The sequence below is a fragment of the Scatophagus argus genome, chromosome 17, assembly GCF_020382885.2.
Source record: "Scatophagus argus isolate fScaArg1 chromosome 17, fScaArg1.pri, whole genome shotgun sequence".
Classification (NCBI taxonomy): Eukaryota; Metazoa; Chordata; class Actinopteri; family Scatophagidae; genus Scatophagus; species Scatophagus argus.
In genome coordinates this window covers 1,226,637-1,248,428 of record NC_058509.1, presented here as the reverse complement: position 1 = coordinate 1,248,428, position 21,792 = coordinate 1,226,637, and the positions used below count along the sequence as shown (strand labels likewise).

At 44.8% G+C, this 21,792-nt stretch overlaps 3 protein-coding genes across 7 annotated transcripts in view; 1 reads left to right on the top strand and 2 right to left on the bottom strand.

The window, feature by feature from the left end:
* The window catches only part of LOC124075141 (collagen alpha-1(XIV) chain), a 110,194-nt gene extending 88,793 nt beyond the window's left edge, over positions 1 to 21,401 (top strand). For 3 of the 5 annotated variants that reach the window (XM_046418558.1, XM_046418563.1, XM_046418560.1), the window contains 11 exons: positions 10,245 to 10,340; positions 10,455 to 10,508; positions 11,291 to 11,344; positions 11,735 to 11,788; positions 12,607 to 12,678; positions 14,365 to 14,400; positions 15,674 to 15,740; positions 16,017 to 16,205; positions 16,390 to 16,467; positions 16,572 to 16,727; positions 18,985 to 21,401. In XM_046418558.1, the coding sequence (XP_046274514.1) occupies positions 10,245 to 10,340; positions 10,455 to 10,508; positions 11,291 to 11,344; positions 11,735 to 11,788; positions 12,607 to 12,678; positions 14,365 to 14,400; positions 15,674 to 15,740; positions 16,017 to 16,205; positions 16,390 to 16,467; positions 16,572 to 16,727; positions 18,985 to 19,277 (1,149 nt within the window). In that variant the 3' untranslated portion in view covers positions 19,278 to 21,401. Of the gene's footprint in view, positions 1 to 10,244; positions 10,341 to 10,454; positions 10,509 to 11,290; positions 11,345 to 11,734; positions 11,789 to 12,606; positions 12,679 to 14,364; positions 14,401 to 15,673; positions 15,741 to 16,016; positions 16,206 to 16,389; positions 16,468 to 16,571; positions 16,728 to 17,826 lie in introns of all 5 variants that reach the window. The other 2 variants (XM_046418561.1, XM_046418562.1) reach the window with 2 other exon arrangements.
* Positions 1,848 to 4,305, bottom strand: LOC124075143 (natural killer cells antigen CD94-like). Its single transcript, XM_046418565.1, has 6 exons — positions 4,076 to 4,305; positions 3,312 to 3,422; positions 3,083 to 3,211; positions 2,849 to 2,973; positions 2,558 to 2,679; positions 1,848 to 2,054 (listed from the first exon to the last, which is right to left on the bottom strand). The coding sequence occupies exons 1-6, from the start codon at positions 4,203 to 4,205 to the stop codon at positions 1,922 to 1,924; spliced, it is 750 nt and encodes a 249-aa protein (XP_046274521.1). The 5' UTR covers positions 4,206 to 4,305; the 3' UTR covers positions 1,848 to 1,921.
* On the bottom strand, positions 5,676 to 8,994 carry LOC124075142 (CD209 antigen-like protein D). The gene is made up of 6 exons (XM_046418564.1): positions 8,615 to 8,994; positions 8,186 to 8,293; positions 7,929 to 8,072; positions 6,824 to 6,948; positions 6,533 to 6,654; positions 5,676 to 5,862 (listed from the first exon to the last, which is right to left on the bottom strand). Exons 1-6 carry the CDS (start codon positions 8,769 to 8,771, stop codon positions 5,730 to 5,732), a joined length of 789 nt encoding a protein of 262 aa, XP_046274520.1. The 5' UTR covers positions 8,772 to 8,994; the 3' UTR covers positions 5,676 to 5,729.
* Positions 21,402 to 21,792: the final 391 nt, after the last annotated feature.

The window sequence follows — 21,792 nt, the reverse complement described above, 5'->3', positions numbered from 1 at the left end:
TAAAGATCTCAAATGACTGAAAACCTAACTGAACCTGTTTTTGGTACCTCAGTCTGTTTCTTTGTCTTTGAGTTGGACAGACCCCAACACAGGTAGTGACAGAAAAACAGACCAGAGCCACACACACAAATAAACACATAAAAAGCACCACTTAAACCTGATTTGAAGTTCAGTTATTGGACTTCTGATACCCTTCAGATAAACGATCTAAACGTATATCTGAATCTCTAAACGAAGCTGTTTTTGGCTTTTATATTTACAGTGACAGTAAATATAAGGTCCTCACTCAGCAGCAGAGGTGTGTGTGTCCATTCATACGTTGGTGCACAGCTGCATTTTGTCCTCACAGCACACACACATCTCTGACGCAGGAAATGTGATGTCAGTGGAGAGTTCCTGAACAAGTCGCTCTGCTGTCTGTACCGCGTGTGCCAGAGACCAGGTCATAGATGTTAAACAGTATGGAGGCGTGCAGAAAAAAGGGCCAGCGATGAGTGACCGTTGCACTTGATGGGCAGAACGTATCCTGAGGCGACAGAGTGCAGGATGAGGGGAGGCAACTCTGTGTTTACGTCTGTCAGTGGACAGTTTGCTGGATGTCTTTTAATGTGATGTTGTCAAACTGTAGCATGACAGGTTGTTGGTGCTGAACCAGTCTGGACTGAATTAGTTCTGACCCTGATGTGTGTTCAGCCTGGGAAAACTGAGACTGATCAGTCAGATTTGTAACGTGGCTAACAGACTCATATATGCAGCAAGGTGGAAACAAGAGTGTTTTTGTGAATATAAGTTTATACTGAATTTAGTGGTTGAGTGGTTTAGTGGTGGAATTTAGAGACAGTAGTGACAAGGCGTGAGAAAGTTGTGGAATACTCAGAAACACCTGTTTGACCCACACTCCAGGTAAACAGGTTCATAAAGAGGTTCATTGGTAACAGTTCTGTTTGACTTGACAGAGCTGAGACCAACACTACACACCCGTCTGTCAGCAAAGAATGCAAGAAATCTGTTTCTCACAGATCCAGTTTTTGTAATCATATTGGTTTTGAGTCCATTTTTCATCTTGATCACAACGTGCTTCATACTGTCCTGTGGAATCATGTGTCAGTCCTGGTGTCCAGAACCTGTAGGACAGAGACAGTGTCATTCAGCACAGTGTCTGTACTGTAATATAAAGTATTCTGTATACTAATGTAGTGCTGGATCATGGAGCTCATCAGCTCCTCATAGACAGACACTGATATCATACACAACATTTTTAAAACATTTCTTTTAGTGTCAGAAAGTAACTTTGATGGAGTTGTGACAGAAACAAGAAAACCTTTAAAATGTCTCACATTTCTATCAGCGGCGAGCTGTCCACCCATTCCCATCCTGTTCACATCCATTCCCGTCGTGCTGGCAATGTTTTCTTGGTGTCTCGTAGACCGTTTTCCAACCAAATGTTCATGTTTAATGAAGTGAAGATTTGATCAGTTTAAAATGAATTTGAATCCATGGCTGAACAGTAGCATGCCGTCACTGCTGTGGGGCAGATCGCAGCGACACCCTCACGTTTCCAATTAAAACCTGCAAAATTAGCACCTGCAGCTGCAGATTGTCATTTTTATTTTATTTTTTATTTTATGACTCTTGTAGATCTTGAGTTTTTAACTTGAGTTCCTCTTGTCATGTTTGGAGGCTACAGTGCAGCACTTTTCTTGCTCAGTTTTTGGCTGTTCGGCCTCTGGCAGATTTGAACTGTTCTGCTGCTCTTACTGATCCTGCCTATCGATCTGGTGCTAAACAGTACTTTTGGGTTCTTTTTATTTTTGCTTTTTTTTTTACTTTTATTGAGAAAAAAAGAAGCAGATAAAGAACAAAAATAACAAATTGAACTGTGTCGGATACACTACTAGCATTTGTAGACTTAACAATATCTTCATGTTGCTGTTGACTTTTTCTCACAGATCCAGTGTTTGGATCCGCTGGTGGTGTGTTGAAATGTTCCTTGCTGTCCGATGTATCCTCTGGATCCGTCCACAGGCCTTATGTTTGTTCCTACATGCCAGGCCCTGTGGGGCAGACACTGTATGGTTACGGGTCAAAAGGGTATTGGCTGACGGTTATGCATGCAGTTCTCATATTGGAAACTCTCAAAACAAAATGAATTGGCCATATTTAGTTTCACCACAGAAGAGGACACTCAGAGGTTGAGATGAGTTTCTTTTTTACTGATTTCAGTGAAGAGGGCAGCACAGAGGAGGATTAATATGAACATGTTGGCGCCATCTGTTGGTAGAGCTGTAGACTGCAAGTTCCTTACACTGAGCTGTGGGGAGATCAGTGGCTTCAGCCTCTTTTGTATTTTGATCTCAACCGCTTCAGATCCATGTTGTCAGACTTAGATTGTGTGCAGGGACTCAGAAAAATGTTCAAATTTAAAACGAAATTAATCATCTGATGTCATGTAGTGATAATTTAAAATGACAGCATACAACTCAGAATTTTAACATTACTTGAAATACGATTAAGTATTATTTATTTTCAAAGTACAACATCTGTGGTCATTACTCACATATATGTTGGTTTCGATCCGTCCACCCATCTCCATTCCACGTCCTCCTGCCACCCATCACTTTTCACTGCCTGCAGGCCGATCCAGGAAGCTCCATGTTGGCTCAGCTCACTGACGAACTCCTAGTGATTTTGCAAAAGAACAGATGATTATTTCTCTGTTAACGCACAAGTCTTTCTGTAGTTTTAAATTGATGTTTCATGTCTTGTCGCTGAGGTAAAGAAACCCTCAGTAATGAAGTAGACATTCCGGATATGCGCAGACTTTGCACATTAAGAGACAGGCCCTCACCTGTTCGTCTTTACTGTTTATGATGAGCAGATCTGCTCCTTTGCTCTGACAGTCTCTCCTGCTGTCCATCCAGCTTTTCATCTCACTGGATTTGTAGTAACAACTGCATCGAAATCTCTTCCATCCTTAAGAAACAATTTTGTGTCGGTGACGTGTTCTTATGGCACATTTCAAATCACTGAATGACAGATACTTGAGCTTAAACTCTGCTGTTTCTGTGGAACTGTTTCTCACTTGTGGAGTTCCCCTCTGCGTGGCTTTCTGTCTCCTTTAACTGGTGACTGTTTCTGAGGTTGTCATAACTGTTCTGCAGCTTCTCATACCTTTTGCTGAGCAGGTATTTTTCCCAAAGTATTGATAAATCTGGTGGAAAAACACAACAAAGACAGTGCAGTGATAACAAACCAGCAGCTCGAGTGTATGAGTGACTCATATGACATTAAAATAAAGTCAATGTTCTCACTGAATCTGATTATGACGGTGATTCCAACTACCAGCCAGAGTGTCAGAATCACTGCGGCAGCCTGCAAAGCTTTTCTTTGGACAGCTGGACGATGCTTTTGACTGTATGCTCCTGCAGAGGCAAAGCACACACACAACACGTTTTGATGAAGCAGCGGGTTTTTCCTCCTTTAGATCTGAACAGACCAGAATGAAGACATTTGGTTCTTAAAGTGAGATGGAAACGACCCCAAGAACAAGTTTCACACATGAAGAGACAAAATTTTTGTTGGTCAACAGCTCCCCAGTTATGAAAGCCAGCAAACTTTAAGGTTTATTAGTGCAATGCATCAAATCTGGATTATAGAATAATTGTTAGAATGAGAGTAGAAATAAGAAGTGGAGAGAATAAAAATTCAAAGGCAGAAAAAAAAGTCTTCCTGCCACAAAAAATTTCTAACGTGCTGAGCAAGAGTTTAGATTCGGTTTCAGAAAAGATCAGCGTGGTGTGTTTGGTTTCATTAAAGGGGACCTTGAGACTGGACTCACTTTTAGTATAGGAGTATGTGAAAGAGTAAAATGTCCACGTCGCAGTGGAAAAGTGCAAAATGTGATAGTTATCAGTGATGGGTTAAATGCAGAGAAAGAATTTCAGTGTATGTAGAAAATATACTGACAATATAGTTTTGAAGTTTACTGTAACTTCATGTACACGTTCAGTTTCTTATTATATTAACAGTAATATTTATTAAAGTATTTATTCCATAGGATTTAATACGTACGAACCTCCATCTTGTGTTGAAAGATCAACACGATGTTGTGATGTCAACGTGTCTGCGTTGTCGTCCGTGTCCACCTGTCTCTCCGCTGTCTCTCCTCCGTCCTCCATTAACCCTGACCCTCTCACGTTATGCATCAGATCTGGGTCTTCATCTTCGGGCCACTGAAACGTCTCTGCAGCTTCCCACTGGTCTCAGTTTGTTTATTGCACCCGACTGCTGCTCCTGAATCTGACTTTGTGCTTTATTCTGCTGTTGTGTTGTTTTCTACCAAAGTTTGTGTCTCTGTGTTTCTGTCTGAGCCCCTTAGATTTTATCAGACAGGAAGTAGAGGAGGAAAACGCAGAAAGCACGCCACATTTTTATCCCTTTTGCTCAGACGATTTGATTCAACCCTTAGTTTATTAGACTTGAAGGTGTTTGCACAGTTCAGATTTTTCACTTATAGTGGCGTTAAAATGTTTCTGTTTCTGCTGTAGTTTAACAGAATGGACCACAAAGGAATTAAAAACAAGCGTTTTCAGCGCCTGACCTGTGAGGCCCAGTAACAGCTTTCAGGTCAGCAGGATGAAGTGAAGGAGTACAAACAGCACACTGACGAATGGCCAAAGAGCCAACATGTGCAGCCAATGGTTTCAAAATGTCCTGCTTTATTTCTGTTGTTCTGCAGTAACCTGAGACACATCATACACGTTCAACATGGCATCCTGAAGAAACATGGTGTTTACTTTGACTAAAATGTTGTGTAATGACCTGAAATATTCTCTTATCGCCACAGCCATCTTTTCCTCACTGCCGCACTATCTGACATTCCACCCTCGATCAAACGCACGCTCAAAACAGATATGACCACAAGCAGAAAGAGATAACAAATCTGAACGTCCCTTTACAATCTGGCAGGAAACTGCATTTGCTCTCTCACAATCTCCCATAATGCAGTGAATTAAGTACTGACATATCGGCCAAAATTAGTCAATTAGTCTATCAAAAAAGTCTAAAAAATATGTGTGCAGTAGTGCGAGTATAAAACCGTACTGAGTGACTGGCTCTGCAATTTCACAGTATTTGCTGCACTGCTTCTGCACAATTTAAGTAAATACTGCAGCACACATACTTTCTAAATTGATTTTATGTTTGTTTTTATATTTTAGATATATTTTTACTTCTATGTTTATTATAATAGACTTCTAATTTTGGTTGGAGCAACTGTAACAAACTCAATTTCCCAGCGACCAATTCCGCTTCTTAAATGTCAGAATTGGTAAACGTTGTGCTTTTGTGCTTTGGAGGTGTTACCACCAAACAGCATGTTAGCATCTGCTTCCTGCATCATAACACATGACAACATATTATATATATGAGAACATTAATGAGATGAAGCTTTGACAGTTGATCAGTTGATATCCTGCTTTGGAACAAGGTATCATACCTGTGAATTTACAGTGACGTACATTCAGTGCTGTCCATTACTGCCCCCATCAGGCCAAACCTTCTCTAAAAAGTACATTTCACTGACGGTGAACCCTGTTCATTTTGTCACTGTTTCACTTTTCAACAAGTCAGTATGTGTGAACACAGTAAGAACCATGGCAAAAGACGGGAAGGAATTATGTGCAATAACCCTTTATATTACAGTTCCATGTGTTGTTGCCAGAAGATTCTCAAGCATTTTCTTTCTCACAGATCCAGTGTTTGGATGTTTGGTGATTGGTGGTGTGTTCAAATGTTCCTTGCTGTCCGATGTATCCTCTGGATCCGTCCTCAGGGTTTACGTTGACTCCTACACGCCAGGCCCTGTGGGGCAGACACTGCATGGTTACGGATTTAAAGAGTTATTGGCTTAAGGTTATGCTTACGGTTTTCATATTGGAAACTCAAAACAAAATGAATTCTGGACTCCTTGTGAGCTTCATGTTTAGTTTCTTTGTCTTTTAACTGATTTGTACCTCACAGAAGAGAAGTTTCAGAAAGTGAATGAGATCTTTTTTGGCCTCTTAAATACGAGCCAATGTGGTGACACAGTGTTTCAGATCCATTTCTTCAGACTTTGGTTGTGTACAAATTTAAAGTTTTTTAAATTTAAAGTAAATTTAAAACTTTCATTTAAATATCTATTAATACACTGACTATCACCAAATGAGGTAACACAATGATTATATATTGCAGTATTGCAGTATAGTCTCTGGTGACGTTTTTGTTGAAATGCTGTATTCACCTGTTAATACAAACTGAACATTTCCTACAGCTGTCGCTTCACAGTAAAAGCATTGAAGTGGCGACACACAAGCTGGCTTTTATTGTGAAGTAATCACAGGAAGTGCGATGTGTCTGCTGACAGCAGATCAGTTTGAAGTGTTGCCTGACTTTGGTTTTGCTGGCCTTAGTAATCAACAGCTACACGCCACAACCATCACGTTGCTCTGATGTCAAGTTAAAACCGTCGGTTGAACTGTAAATTCCTCACATATATGTTGGTTTCGATCTGTCCACCCATCTCCATTCCACGTCCTCCTGCCACTCATCCCTTTTCACTGCCTGCAGGCCGATCCAGGAAGCTCCATGTTGGCTCAGCTCACTGACGAACTCCTAGTGATTTTGTAAAAGAACAGATGATTATTTCTCTGTCAACGCACAAGTCTTTCTGTAGTTTTAAATTGATGTTTCATGTCTTGTCGCTGAGGTAAAGAAACCCTCAGTAATGAAGTAGACATTCCGGATATGCGCAGACTTTGCACATTAAGAGACAGGCCCTCACCTGTTCGTCTTTACTGTTTATGATGAGCAGATCTGCTCCTTTGCTCTGACAGTCTCTCCTGCTGTCCATCCAGCTTTTCATCTCACTGGATTTGTAGTAACAACTGCATCGAAATCTCTTCCATCCTTAAGAAACAATTTTGTGTAGGTGACGTGTTCTTATGGCACATTTCAAATCACTGAATGACAGATTAGTCAGAATGGTTTTCACACTGCATATCTTTGCCCAGGGCTGCTTTTAGCCTGGGGCTAAAAAGGCTAAGGATGTTTTTAGCCCGTGGCTAAGTGCAGTGTGAAAAGCCTTCAAGGGAGCCGTTAACAACAGGGCAAGAAAGAGTTCACTCTGGCACCATCCTGGCACACTCAGACTGGACACTGACTCCAGCCTTGGGCCTGTTAGCCTTGTGGGACAGGGCCAAAGGAAAACCAGAGTTCAGACATTCAGCCCGGGGTAGCAGAAGTGCAGTGCGAGGCATGTGGCCCTGGGCTCAGATTAGTTAAGAGTTAAGATAAACTCAGCAGCAGCAAATGAAAACATAAACAATGTCTCAAAGCAATCAAAGCTGCTCTACTCCACATCAAAAATCTCCTATTATTGTAGGCAGTAAAACAAAACATTATCATCAGTGTGATCGGCACAAAGGTCCAAACTCCAACCAGCAAAGAGAACAAACAACTGCATGAGAGATAATCAGAACCAACGGTGACAGACACTGAAGCCCCAACGCTGGAAATTAATCTGTGTTTTGTGTAAATGAGGGGCTGAGAGTACACAGGAAACAGACGAATCTCTGAAAGACATAATGGACTGGATTTGGATCAGGCTGATGGTGACTTCTAACTGAAACATGTTTGTTTTTTCTTTGCCCACAGTAAATAAGAAGACTTAAGAATTAATCTGTGAGTGCAGGAGTTTTGTTTGCTTCTTTGACCCTCGGTTAACAGTGTGTGTGTGTGTGTGTGTGTGTGTGTGTGTGTGTGCGTGTGTGTGTGCGTGTGTGTGAGAAAAGCATCAGCTCTTCATGCGGGGTTGTCCTTAGCTTGAGGCTGAGGTTATGCAGTGTGAAAGGCCTGAAGTCTGTGGCTTCTTTCTCAGGGTCTCTCACTTGTAACGTTCCCCTGCGTACGGCCTTTTCTCCCCTGTGGCCAGCAGTAACTGGTGCTCAGGTTCTCATAGCTGCTGTGCAGCTCCTCCAAACTGGTCTGATAAGTGCGGTTGAGCAGGTCTTTCTCCCAGTTGACTGACACATCTGGTGAAAGGACAACACACAAAGAGACACCACAGCGGTGTCAAATCAGACCGGCTGATTGAGGTCCTGAGTCACTAATGATGTGTGACTATAAAGGTAATAAAAGCCCTCACAGAAGATGGACAGGACGGTGACTCCAGCGACAAGCAGGAGACTCAGTAAACCGAGGACCAGTACAGCAGCGCTCAGAAGGTTTCTCTGAGGTGGAACGCCGTGTGCTCCTGCAGAGACAAAGACCTCATTTAGCTTTAACGTACAGGACAGGAAATTCAAGAAATTCCCACTTCATGGGAGCAACAGCCACATTCTCGTGTATAATGAAAAAAAAATATTAATTATTACTGAGTAAGAGTAAAAATAAGAGGAGACAAAGTAAAGAGGATAAAGATTTCAAGCTAAATGATTAAAATTCCCTCGCTGTAATGTACAAGTTAAAGTTAAAGCTGAGCCCCTGACTTGAATGCAAACCCACATACACACATTCAGTTTATTTCCTATCAGCAGTAATACTTAGGATTTATTCCACTGGATTTAATACATACTTTCATCCTGCGCTGAAAGATCAACACGATGTTCTGTCAAAGCGCCTGCACCCTCGTAGATGTCGACCAGTCTCTCCACTCTCGCTCCTCCGTCCTCTCCTTTGCTGTATATCACGTTACGCATCAGATCTGGGTCTTCATAAATGTTGGAGGACATCTTCGGGCCCCTGAAACGTCTCCACTGGTCTCAGTTTGCTGTTTATTTCACCTGACTGCTGCTCCTAAATCTGACTTTGTGCTTTATTCTGCTGTTGCAGTCAAAGTTTCTACCAAAGTTTGTGTCTCTGTGTTTCTGTCTGAGCCCCTCAGGTTTTATCAGACAGGAAGTAGGAGGAGGAACACGCAGAAAATACGCCACATAAAGTATTTCTGATTCTGATTTGAACATCTGAGGTTTTCACTGGATGAAACATGTATGAAAGCTAATGAACTTTTCTCTCTCTGACTGACAGACGTCATCCTGAAGCCACATGCTGTGACTAAAATGTTGTGTAATGACGTGAAATATTCTCTTATCCTCCCATCCTTCACTTTCTCACTGCCACACTTTCACGCGATGTGACATTACACAGAAGTAGATAACGAATCTGAACATGGCGAACCTTTACAAACTGGCAGGAAACTGATTTTGCTGTTTCAATATCGCACATAATGCAATGAATTAAGTACTGACACAGCTGCCACAATTAGTCCACTGGCATAAAATTAGTTTACAATTAGTTGACTGTTTAAATAATTGATGAACCGCTCCATCATTTTTCAAGTATAAATGTAAAACATTTGCGGGTTCTAGTTTCTTAAATTCCAGATTTTCCTGCTTGGCCCTGATACTAACTACAGTAACGGTATAAGAAGACATGTGGGCAGCGCCCGGTTCAGCAGTAGTGTGTTCAGGAGGCCATCGAGCCCTGCTGTACGCTGTGGGATGGGTGGGCTCAGGTGTTTATCAAATCGGCTGATCAAACTGTTCAGAATGTTGGCCAGTACCGTTGGTTCTGTCAGCAAAGCTCGTCCCTTCTTCCCCTGGTTTGCGTTTGATCAAAAAGCATCATTTAGACTAATCTGAACTCTCCCCAGTGTGATGACGCAGCTATTAATAATGACATGTAGTGTTTAGTTTTGAACACGGTTACACACAGGAGCATCACGCGTGATCTTACTGAATCAGTTTTATTAATGTGAACAGAAACAGTAAACAGAAAACAAAACTCTCATGGATCACAGATCAAGCTGGAAAAATAATTGGTTCACCACAAACTCCAATGTCCCATCTGTATGGGATAACACTTCATTTACACGTGACCGCTTCATGCATCTTGGACTAAATAGATAAGAGTGTAAATGCTTCCAAGAAGTTTTAAAAACAGCCCAAACCCTCTTTTCGTAGCTCTGAAGCGGGCTGTAACTCAGTGAGTACCTTGTCTGTGCCCCTCACTTCACAGCACAGCCATGCTGCACTCTGTGAGTCACAGACCAGGACCTGACAACCTTGATGCAGACTTCCTACTCTGACACCCAGCAGAAATGGACAGTCTGTTATGAACATGGAATAGTTTAAACAAGTTCCTCGTCCAGCCTAACAGTTTGACGTTTTTCCTGCATCTCTTTCTCTCCATCTCGTTCTGTCCAGGGGCCGACTGGTCCAGTGGGTGAAACTGGAGTACCAGGACCTCAGGGACCCCAAGGACCACAGGGGCCCAGTGGACGCTCCATCATTGGACCCCCGGTATGACGGACACACACACAGAACGATCCTACAGGTCACAGACAATATCACCCTGTCTGTACTCCCAGTGCAGCCGTATTATTTAGTGCATATAAGTCTAACTTTTGTCTGCAGGGATCTCCAGGAGAGAGAGGACAGAAAGGAGACCCTGGACAACCAGGACCACAGGTGAAAAAAAAAAAAAAAAAACACAACGTGAATCTAAAATATTTCAAATTTTCCTTCAAGCATGTTTGGTCCTATCTTGAAGTCTCAAGGAAATTCAATCGAATGCAACTGGACTTAGTTATTTGTCTTTGAAGACGTTTCACCTCTCATCCAAGAGGCTTCATCAGTTCTAGGCTGGGACTAGTCCTTCTTTGCGCTGTGTAATTAACTGTAAATGTAAAAGAGTTTTGTCAGAGATACAAATGAATTCACGTTGTTAGTGACAGAACGCTGGGCATTTTCACAAAGCTGTTGCTTTAGAAGCTCCTCCCACATTAACCGCTGCTCTACTCTACATTACTGCGACTGATTCGACCTTTTGGAAGCAAGCAGTTGTCAGATTTTGAAAAATGGTGCCATTTGCAAAAGGTTGATTTTTGTGCTTCAAATCCATTTCTGTTCTCAGAGTTTGTGACACTACAGCAAGATCCAATCTTACAGCATTTTGTACAACACATTTGTAAGAGAGGAGCCACATTTTCTCTTTCTTTTCTGCGATGTTTGGCTTCTCTGGGACACAACGCAGCACAGACCGCCAGCTGCGATCAGACCAGTGACGTCTGGGTGTGCAGTCTAAACTTTGAGCTTTTCATTTGACTCAGTCAGTCTGTATTAGTGTTGAAAATACAAAAACTAAATAAGACAAAGAAGTGATATGATAGAGATCAGTTTGTCCTGCAGTCGAACGCTGTGACAGGTGTGCTTTGTTAACCTGCGTGAGCTCTGCTCTCTCGCTGTTTCAGGGAGTTCCTGGCCGAGCTGGAGCTCCGGGCAGAGAAGGACCAACCGGACCCAGAGTGAGTCACCTCATACCAACACTGGGAGCTGTCCTCATTCTAACACTGCAGCTTCTTCTGCTACTCTTGTGTGTACTACTGCAGTGGTAGCAGTAGCAACGTCGGCTTTTCCCACTGTCACGTCTGTTAACCACCACTTCCCCTCACTGTATTTCTGCTGCTCCCACTCGTTTTACTTCTACAACTGCTCCTACTAGTAGTAATTAGATAACATGTTAATGTGTTTTAGATGTCTTGATATGCAAAGCAAATGAGATGAGGATTGAAATGAGAGAGATCATAAATCAGAGTTTGGTGTCACATGTAGAAAAGAGCATCGTGATGTTGAACCTTCCTGAACCCTTTGAGGATGTTTCAGTCTTCAACATGTGCTTCTTCTTTCGTCCACAGGGACTGCCGGGCAAAGACGGCCCACCGGGCAGACAGGGTCCCCTGGGAACCATCGTAAGTGATGATTCAATCTGGAGGCTGGGAGAAATGTTGGTGTCTGGCAGCTGAAGCAGGTTTGCTGTCGTGCCTCAGGTTGTCTTTCTGGACACCTGAAGGTCGGTTTTTAATTGGACCTGTAGGAGTTAGTCATGACTTCTTGGACAGATTTGATTTTCAATGCAGTGATGTAGTCAGCTAAAGGTGCTGTAAGCTGATATGGAAGAGAAAGTGCAGGCTGCCTTCTGGTCCGACTGGACCACAGTCCTGTAAATCACATTAGTGCCAGGCTGCAGCTCTCCGTCCCCATCGTCACAGGCCAATAGGCCAGTAATCAAGCATCCAAAACATCAAGAATCAAAATACAGTAACAGCATAAACCGCTTTGAATGAGAACTTTGTCAGCTTACATCTGCTGCTGTGTGAAGTGCTGAATAAATCGTGGATGTTAGTGAATGTGACTGTATGGCTCAAATCAAAGGCTGCTGTGCTTAAAGACTAAAACACACAAGCTGTAAAAAGCTGCTGAAATCCTACACATTTATGTAGTTTACCCTGAAAGTTAGACTGGACTTTCCTTCTCTGACAACGTGTTCAGGCCTCCAAAGGTACATCACAGAGCAGGCCTTAGAGATGTCACATCCCACAGTGTTTTCACACCTTCTGTCCTCTGTGTTTAGCTTTTGTCTTTGTTTGACTTTGTTGTCGTATTTCTGCATTTCTTTGTGAATACATACGTTATGTGTGTGTGTCAGTGTGCTGACAGTGCAGCAGTGAAGCTCCTTCCCGGCCACTAAGCTCATTCTGCCTGCTCGTTTCTGTCTGTGTCTCCTCAGGGGACTCCAGGAGCCCCAGGGGCCCCGGGTAACTCAGGCCCTCCAGGAAAGCAGGGAGAGCTGGGACCACCGGTGAGTGGAGATGATGCAGTAGAGCTGCCTCCTCCTCCTCCTCCTCCTTGTTCTTTGTCCTACCCCGTCAGGGTTCAAATTACTTCCTTTTTATGTGTCTGACTGCACACGTGTTTGAATTACATAATGTTGAACATGTAGAGCATCCTGTGGTCTTCCACAGTCACTTCCTCCAATGACTGAATGTGCGTGAACACACATGACCGTGTCGTCTGCATACGTTTGAATATACAGGTTCGACTGTTAAAGGAACAGGTCACCCAAAAATGAAAATTCAGTCATCAACTACTCAGCCAAACACTGAAGAAGCCCGTTTTAAAATGTAAAAATCAACTGAAAATCTTAACAAATGCAGTGAAGATTGTGGCTTTATAAAGGGTGTAAATAAAGTGATTTCAGCTCGCGCTGGACAAGTTGTACTGACACATTTTATGTTCATCTTTTTTTTAAGTTTTAAAACAAGTCTGCAGCTTCGTCAGTTGTTTGACAGAAGGCTGTACACTCTCCAAAACTCTTCCGAAGCTTCACAAACAAACAGTGTGTTTGTTTGTGAAGCTTCGGAAGAGTTTTGTGGACTGTGAAGGTGAAGAGAAAATGACTGAATTTCAGTTTTGTGTGGGCTGTTCCTTTAAACGTGATGTGGTTAGCTGTGTGTACGTGGACTCTTTACTCTCGTGTTACAGTGTTTAAATACAGATCGTGAGAGCGTCTTCTTTCTGCTGACGGTGTGTAAGAGTTGATTTAAAAACGTGATCGCTGTGCGTTTTGGCGTTTATTCCTGATTAAGTGAAATGTTCACAGACGGTAAATCACATTTCGACTACAGTGCCAGGAAAGAAATGAGATTCTGTGGGAGGTGAAACAAACTGCTGACAAATTACTCTGCGTTGCAGTGAAAAAATGTTGTCAAGCATGTAATTACAGACGCGTGGGTGGACTGCAAAGAGCCCTCCTTAACTAATTACCACACTATTGTCAACTGCAGGTCTTAATGTGAGGAGAATACAGTTCAGTTTGTGGTAATGGCACTGCTTGCATAAAGATTGTTTTTGTAACGGTTCAAATGCAGCGCTGAAGGGAAGTTTGTCGAGATAAAAGCTGAGTGTTTTAACCATCTGTCGAGTTTTTTACACGCTTGGATTCCAATGAAGGCGAAACACGTCTCCGTCAGCTCGTGCCTGGAACCCAACTGGGTCCGCTGCACCACTCAGAGGAGCAGGTCTGAGGCGACAGGTCGAACTCGACCAGCAGGGTTCAGTGCGCAGGACAAGGCACAGGGGGGACAAAAGGTCCTGGAAAACTGGACGCAAAACCCTGGACACGAGCTGGTCTTAGTGAACGTCAAAAATCTCGTGGGCTCTTTGTTGAGGAAAGCAGGACCATACTGACACCTGTGGTCTGTGGTCTGTGATGGTCAGGAGACACTGACCACACAGGTGGGAAACTGACAGGGGCAGGAAGTGAGACAAGAGGAGAGGTGAGCATTTCAAAGTAAAACAGGAAACACTGAATGAACGACACCAGACAGAAAAAGGCAGACCAGCAGAGCGGGACGTGCAGCTGAAGTCAGCTGAAGGTTACTGTGGCTGGAGAATCGTTTGCTTCATGTTTTCGCTGTGTCTTCAGCCTAAATGTGAGCAGGTTGTGTCTGCAGTGTCACATCCTTCTCACTGTTCTCTGTTGCAGGGTCCTCCTGGGAGCAAAGGCGAGAAAGGTGAACGGGTAAGTGGTCCTTTATGTTAGAAGCACGTAATAAACGAAGCTGCAAAATTGCTAGAGTGGAACATGAATTCACTTCTTACAGAACGGTGACCAGAGCAAAACACTTGCTTTCATATCAAACACTGAAGGAAGGAAACATGCATCAAATGTCGGGGTGTCCTCAGCTGGGCTGTCACTTTAGTTAGCTTAGTTAGCTCGCCCCTCGTCCACAGGCAGACGCACGTGTCCATCTGCACGGTGACACGAAGAGAAATAGTCCCTCCATGAAACTGTCCATTTAACTGTCTTACACGAGGAAGTTAGCGTTAGCCAGCGCTGCTGTTTGGAGTGAAGCTTATCAGGCTGTGAAGGTCAGTGTCAGTGTGGCGCCACCTGCAGGATTTTTGATTGTTGTTTTCAGCTCATCAGGCCCCCATTAACTCCCACTGAATTCAGTGACATGATCCACAGCAGATATGAGGAACAAAATAAAGTGAGTGTGATTAAGCAGACATGAAATGTTGATTTATGTTTAATAAATAATAAACAAGCCAATAAACGCTCGTTTGACAACAGCAGCTGGAGGCAATTGTGTGCACAGCAGCCGTTAGCTTTGGTAAGAACGGCTGAGTGTCGCCTGCAGGTGGTCCCGTGTGTGACAGGCGAGTCTGTGTACACATTCTACATTTAAATGTGCAGACAAGTGCAAAATTATGAGTCTACAACACATTCAGAGTGAGAAATTAAAAAATATTTTTTTTACAAAAAAAGGCAGCCTGCAAAATGAAGTGACTGAGCTTTTGTGTGTGATGTTGATGGACGCTGTGGTCACAACAGCAGCAGCAGGCAGCCAAATAACCAAACACAATGCATAAAAAGAGGGATTTAAGAAACAGTCATGCTCATCGTCACAAACACACGGCAGCAACATTCTCTTCAGCTTCTCGTCTCTTAATTTTCTGTTAAGAGAAACGAATCATAGACTTTGTGTCCGGATGCTCCAAATCTAAATCTGCGCTTAGCCAGGCGTGAACCAGAGACCGAAGGCATGAGGCCCATCGCTCATTATGAGCATCGGTGAGGGCAGCTAGTCTGCCAGATGCCCAGGAACCACAGAGATGCTAAGAGGAAGTTCAGCAGGACTGAAATAAAGATGACTTCTCAGAGTGGCGGTGCTGGCGTGACAGCACAGAGACACACAGTAACTGAAATGAAAAGAAAAAAATAAGGAGAAATCAACAGAAGTCCGTGCAGAAGGTGTGAATGTGTGAGCATCTTTTCTGTGTGACTCCAGGGTGACCTCCAGTCGACAGCCTCAGTTCAGGCCATCGCCAGGCAGGTCTGTGAGCAGCTGATTCAGAGTGAGTGGAAACACAGACTCTTTGCTCCTGTCTGTCTGCCTGTCTGTCTGTCTGTCTGCCTGTCTGTGTGTCTGTCTGCCTGTCTGTCTGCCTGTCTGTGTGTCTGTCTGCCTGAGGGGGGTTTGCTGCAGGTGTACCAGGCTCTGGTTAGTGTGTTAAAGTGCTAACGTGAGTGTTGGTGTCGTTACATCTTCGGTAAAGTTCCCTCAGGATCCTCCAGAGTCCAGATTCTCTCCAGCTGAGCGCTAACGTGGACTTCGTCCCTTCCTGTTTCAGGCCACATGGCGCGCTACAACTCCATCCTGAACCACGCACCCAGTCCACCGATCTCCATCCGCACTGTGCCCGGTCCCCCTGGAGAACCTGGCAGACCAGGATCTCAGGGCGCCCAGGGAGAACAGGGACCCCCAGGAAGGCCTGGTTTCCCAGGACAGAACGGACAGAATGGGCAACCAGGAGAAAGAGGTGAATACACACACTGATTCACAGCCAGATTCTCTACACACACACACACACACACACACACACACACACACACACACACACACCTGGACTGTCAGGCTGATCCACACCACAGCCACACACACAGGGAGCTGCCTCGTACTCCCTGAGCTGTTTGAACAGGTGTGGTGTGCGTGTATGTGTCCAGGTCAACTAGGAGAAAAGGGTGAAAAAGGATCTCCAGGCGTTGGAGTTCAGGGCCCAAGAGGACCTCCGGGACCCCCTGGTAAATTAAACCTCACTAAACCTACCACACCTTCTCTCAGTCAAGTTCTCCACCTGGTCTTCCTGATCTTTTATTTTTACAAACTCCTCCTCCTCCCATCCCAGGTGCCCCGGGGCAGGGTAGACCTGGCAGCCCGGGTTCCTCTGGGCGACCTGGAAATCCTGGACCACCTGGTCGGCCTGGGGTCCCTGGACCTGTCGGCTCTGCTGGGCCTCCCGGCTACTGTGACCAGAACTCCTGCGTGGGCTACAATGTCGGAGGTAAGTCAGGTCTTTAAACACATCGCCGGGCTAAAACAGCTTGTTTGACTGAACTGGCGGCGACATTAATCGTCTGTGAAGTCTCTGCTCTCCGGCGCTCTGACCCGCCTTAACTGCTCAGGTGTCTTAGTGTTAATGCGTGGACAGAGTGAAGGGTGTGAGCGAGCGTGAAAGCCGTTCAGCGCTGAGTGTCTTCAGGACTGAAGCTCGTCAAGTGAAATGTTGAACTCACTCGGCTCCTTTTCACGTTGAAAAGCTGCCACCGAGTTAAACGGGCTGCATGTCAGTTAACACTCAGAGTGTGTTTGAGGGTGCAGGAAACACCTTGAAACACACTCGCTGTCAGGACTTCTGCTTGGCTCCATCAGTCTGGGAGTGTGAAACGCACGAGGAGCTCAAAATGCTGCATTGTGATTGAGCTTTAGTACTCTGAGTTTGTTTTTGGTGGAGCATGAATGTAAACAACCAAACAACAAGCTGGTATGAATGAACACATTAAACATATTAAAGGGTCACGTCAGCCAAATCAAAAGACTAATGCGTAAACATTTATCAGGATGAAAGAGTATCTTACATCCACAACAGCGCTCGCAGTAAACTTCTGTGAATTGGACGAACTGACCCTTTAAGCTTCCTGCAGCGTCTGCACGCATCAGCCAATGATACGACCGAATTCTGCATCTTAACGTTTAACGAGCGACAGTTTTCTGTTCGGTCGCTCGGCGTTACGAGTGTGGGTTCAGTCGGTCACGCGTGGCCTGTGTTTCCTCAGTCTGTCACGAGAAGAAACACGTGGGAAATTATTTTCAGGTTTACGCTTGGTGCAGCAGAACTCCAGGAAGAGTTCACATACACAAACCAGCTCTGTCAGTATGCACACAGAATGAATGAACAACAGGAAACCCTGCATGATTCATCTTCACCTGTCAAACGCATGATGGTCGTGTGCAGGGCGAAGGTGGCTGCTCAGCTCACAGCCTGCTGCCGTCTGCATGTTGTAATCGGTCCTCTGTCTTTGTCTTTGTGTCTGTCCTTCTCTGTCTGTCTGCCTGTCTGTCCTCGCCTCGTTTCACGCCTGTTTCCTCCTCACGACCCTCAGCGCAGTACTTTGGTGACCACTGAGCCTCGTCCACAAAAAGACAGCAGCAGGGGTTGGTAGCTTTAGCTGCTGCCAAGGAGTGTGATGGACGTGCTGTCAGCTGACCGTGTTCGACCACTCAGAGCACAGCGCTCGGCTTCGTCTTAAACAGTGGTCTGCAGGGGAGGAACAGACCCACGTTTAGAACTTCAAACGCATAACAAGTTGTTCTTTTGTTTATAGCTGATGACACAGATCAGGCCAGTTTTCTCAGTCCTTGAACAGTCAAACCGTCCCTCCCTCAGCTTCAGGCCTGTGGTGGCTCTTGAGAAAGAATTTGTGCTTCCTTTTCACACTAAAAGTTTTGTTTTCTTAAAGAACCCAAACACCTTCAAAGAGAAGTCATGTGAGGAAGACACGTGAGGACGGACGAGCAGAAGTTTCCAAATGAGAAACCGTTAGCTCCACGGTCAGCAGAGTCAGGCGACTTCTAGTGTTTCAGTATTTCATGACTGATTTATAATTCAGTCATTTTGTTTCCTCGCTCTGCGCTCCTCTGTCCTCGTTTGTCGTGTCCCCCTGAGGGATTGGACAGTCGTCCGTGACAGCGGAGGGAGCAGAGAGGACGTGAGGAAGCATCAGACCTCACACCGACACGATCGTCCTCTCCTCACTTCTTCTAGATTACGATCATCCGCTGCGTCTTTTTCACCAGCTTAATATCAACTCCTGTAACACGAGAAAACTCCTTCGAGGTCCTAAAAGTTCATCTGCATGACAGCTTTCAAATACAATTTTTGCACGTTTCATTTAAAAAATACCACTTGAAAACTTTTATATTAATTAAATTGTGACAGGTTGAATGTGAATTAATCCATAACAAACCTCCTAAGCAAACTAAGAGACAGAATTTCTTTCATGAAACTTAACTTTTCCCTCTCGCTCTGCATTCAGTTTGTAACCTTTGGTAGCCTTTTAGTAACCCTTGGTAACCCTTGTTCCTCTGCTTCTTCTCCTGCCCCCTCTTTACTGTCTCGCTAACTCAATCAAAACCCAATCCAAATCCTTGCTTCCTGCGGTGGCGGGGGTCGGCCATCTTTGTTTTGGGCTCTCACTGACCGTGTGCCTGTCTGACTGGCGTACTGGCTTGGCTCGCTGCCTGGTTGGTTGGCAACGCAGAGGGTGAGGATGTCACTGACGGCGGCGCTATCCCCCCAGTCCAACTGCCGGCAAACGTGTTCCAGAACTACGGTGAAGTAGAGGAGGACGATCCCTACCGCTACTACCAGCCCAACTACCCGGCCCCTCGGCCTGTGGCCCCTGACGACCCTGCGCTCGCCCTGGACGACATCGACTTGTGGCCCCCCGGCGTCCACCGCAGCGCCCGCAGCCTGAAGGAGGAGGAGCAGAGCGTCGGGCCAAAGAGGAGACTAAAGAGAGGAGAGAAGACGCTGTCTGGTCTCACTGATTGAGAGGAGGTGATCGGAGGACGAAGGGCTGTTTCTCGCTGTTTGTGATTGGGCGGTTTGGAGCTGTTACGGACAAATCAACAAGTGCCTGATGTAGAGGGTTTCTTATGGACATCGTAGAGGGGACGGGGTGGGGGTGTCAGGTTTGGACTATTTTAACTCATCTATGCTATTGAATTAACAAGAAAACAGGTTCATGTTGACTCATTTGTTTTTGTTGTTTTTGTTGTTTTTGTTTCCGTGGAGACGATCCTTTAAAAACAAAGGCAGAGTTTAACTGGGGTTTATATTTCACAGTTTTACTCTGTCAACACTTCAACTGTTTATGTGATCAAGTTTCTCAGACGGTTTGTCGACAAACTGACTGGAGGAAAGTCGCCGGTCGTGTTTTCACGTTTCAGTTGTGCTGTTTGTTATTTGCCTGGTTGGTTAAGTGCCTCCTAATAATGTCAATTATTGTGAAAGAAATTTCAGAGTACACTACAACACACAGAAACACACAGCAAACTAACAGCCAACATGGCCACTCTTTATGTTGCATTTACGTTCAGTTTTATGACTGCAGAGTTCTCAGCTGACATCGTGAGGCATAAATACATGAGAAGGTTTTAATTTCATGCACCATCAATAAATACTTTGTGATCAGGTTGGTGCACAAGTCCGGTGTTCCTGCCTGACTCGAGATGTTCATCTACAGCAGCGGCTGCAGACCAGACATCACATAACACCTGTGATCCATCCCATAATTAAACAACAACTTCATTTGAACGAAGAAAAGATTTATACCTTCATCTGAACACAAATTCTACACATTACGTTAAGTACTTTCTAATGTTTTGTACCACGAGCTGTGTGAATACCGGATTCTGATTGGCTCAGGTGTCCATTAATTCCTGATGATGGACACCTGTGCAGTGGTTTCAGTCAAAGTGTCTGTTCTGTTCTGAACGAATGCACCGGCATCAGAAATAAGTGACAACCGTCTGAATATCAGCGCTGAGTGAAGTGCTGCAGTGCCTCATCCTCACCACAGGGTGGCGACTGTAACACCAGCTGCACCAGCCTGCACTGCCGCTCTGAACTTCCTCTGTGGCTGTCAGCGGTCGCCTCACATCCCTTTCACTGTTCAGCTCTGCTTCAGAGCGAGCCGACAGGAGCTTTGGCTTGTGAAAAACTTGACAAAACTCTTTAAATTTGACTGAAAACTAAATCACTGCCTCTGTGTTGTCCATTAACTCCTGATAATGAATACCCGGTCAGACATCATCCCTCACACGTTTGCGTCTGACAGGTCACACACTGTCAGCTGACGTTAGCCGCGTCGCGTTGGCTAACGAGGCTCCTGTTCTGCAGTAACTGCTGGATCTGAACGCGCCCTCCTCTCGTTTGCTGCAGCCAGCCTGAGAACTGAAAACAGTAATTTATGTAAAGTTTTGCATGTTTTTGTTTATTTACGATGTGATGTATGTTTTTGTTTAACCTCATAGAGCCATAGACACATTTTACTGTGGCGTATAGAGACTATGGCTAACAGTGTTAAGCTCAAACTGATGTTGCTCTGTCTGTGAGGAGGCTGAGGAAAACAAACAACAGATTTTTCTGAGTGAATGTCTGTGGGTTTAGCTGCCAGGTTTCTGGATCTCGTTGTAACTGGCAGAAGCTGCTGGCCGTGTTGTCGAGGGACGGCTGAAGATTGAAAAATAATTTTCATTTTTAAGACGGACAGCTGGTTTCCACTCTGTGTTTTGTCTCTTTTGTTTGTAACTTTTCTCATTCGGTTAATGTAAGTCAAAGTGGAAGCCGTCTGTTCCGGGACTGAACTGTGGGGGTCTTGGCAGAGACTGATTTGAGAACAGAAACGCAGCAGCTCGGTCCATTTGAACTTGATTTCTTTCGTTGCTGGAGATCAGTTATGTAAAGGGAAGTTATTTCCTCATTCACTCACCTGTCAGAGCAAACGTCAGTTAATTCAAGCACAGCGTTTTCCAAACATCTTGTAAAGACGGGCCACAGCGTTTGAGATTCCCCTCTGACCAGGAGGTGTTGGAAAAATAAAATCAAGGAAGTAATTTATTTTTTACTTATTGATTGATTTTCTCAGAACAATAAAGCTGAAGTACACCTGTGGTGCTTGCTGTCTGTGTGGCCTGTGGGGTGAATGTGACTCAGCTCTGACGTGTGGTTCAGCTGAGCCTGAACAGGAAGCTGATTGGAAACCAGCAGGTGAGCTGCAGAGTTCATCATCGCACCTCAGCTGCCTGCCGTCGCGACACCAAGCACACGGTCGAGTTTACCGCGTGGAGTTCGTCTTACTGCTCCCTCTGTTTTCGTGAGCTGAGGCCGCGTGATGACCAGCGTGGCGATCGCCTTGAGACGACTGACGACGCTTTGAGCTTCGAACGTTCTGAGCGGTTTGGTTCGAGTGCTCGCTCAGCTCGTTTCCCGCCCGACGCGAGCTCATTCACGTGGCTTCTGAAAGTGCGTGTTAAAGACCATACAGATCCTCAACAGTCAGCCT

Bases quoted from the DNA above. Each gene is read 5' to 3' on its own strand.
- LOC124075143 (XM_046418565.1), bottom strand. From the start codon at position 4,205: ATGCATAACGTGAGAGGGTCAGGGTTAATGGAGGACGGAGGAGAGACA. The intron at 2,974-3,082 runs GTGAGAAACAGT...TTGTTTCTTAAG, and splicing joins CGCAGAGGGGAACTCCACAA to GATGGAAGAGATTTCGATGC. The intron at 2,055-2,557 runs GTGAGTAATGAC...TCTGCCCCACAG, and splicing joins GGATCGAAACCAACATATAT to GGCCTGGCATGTAGGAACAA.
- LOC124075142 (XM_046418564.1), bottom strand. From the start codon at position 8,771: ATGTCCTCCAACATTTATGAAGACCCAGATCTGATGCGTAACGTGATA. The intron at 8,294-8,614 runs GTATGTATTAAA...TTGTCTCTGCAG, and splicing joins TCTTTCAGCGCAGGATGAAA to GAGCACACGGCGTTCCACCT. The intron at 8,073-8,185 runs GTGAGGGCTTTT...TCCTTTCACCAG, and splicing joins CACCGTCCTGTCCATCTTCT to ATGTGTCAGTCAACTGGGAG.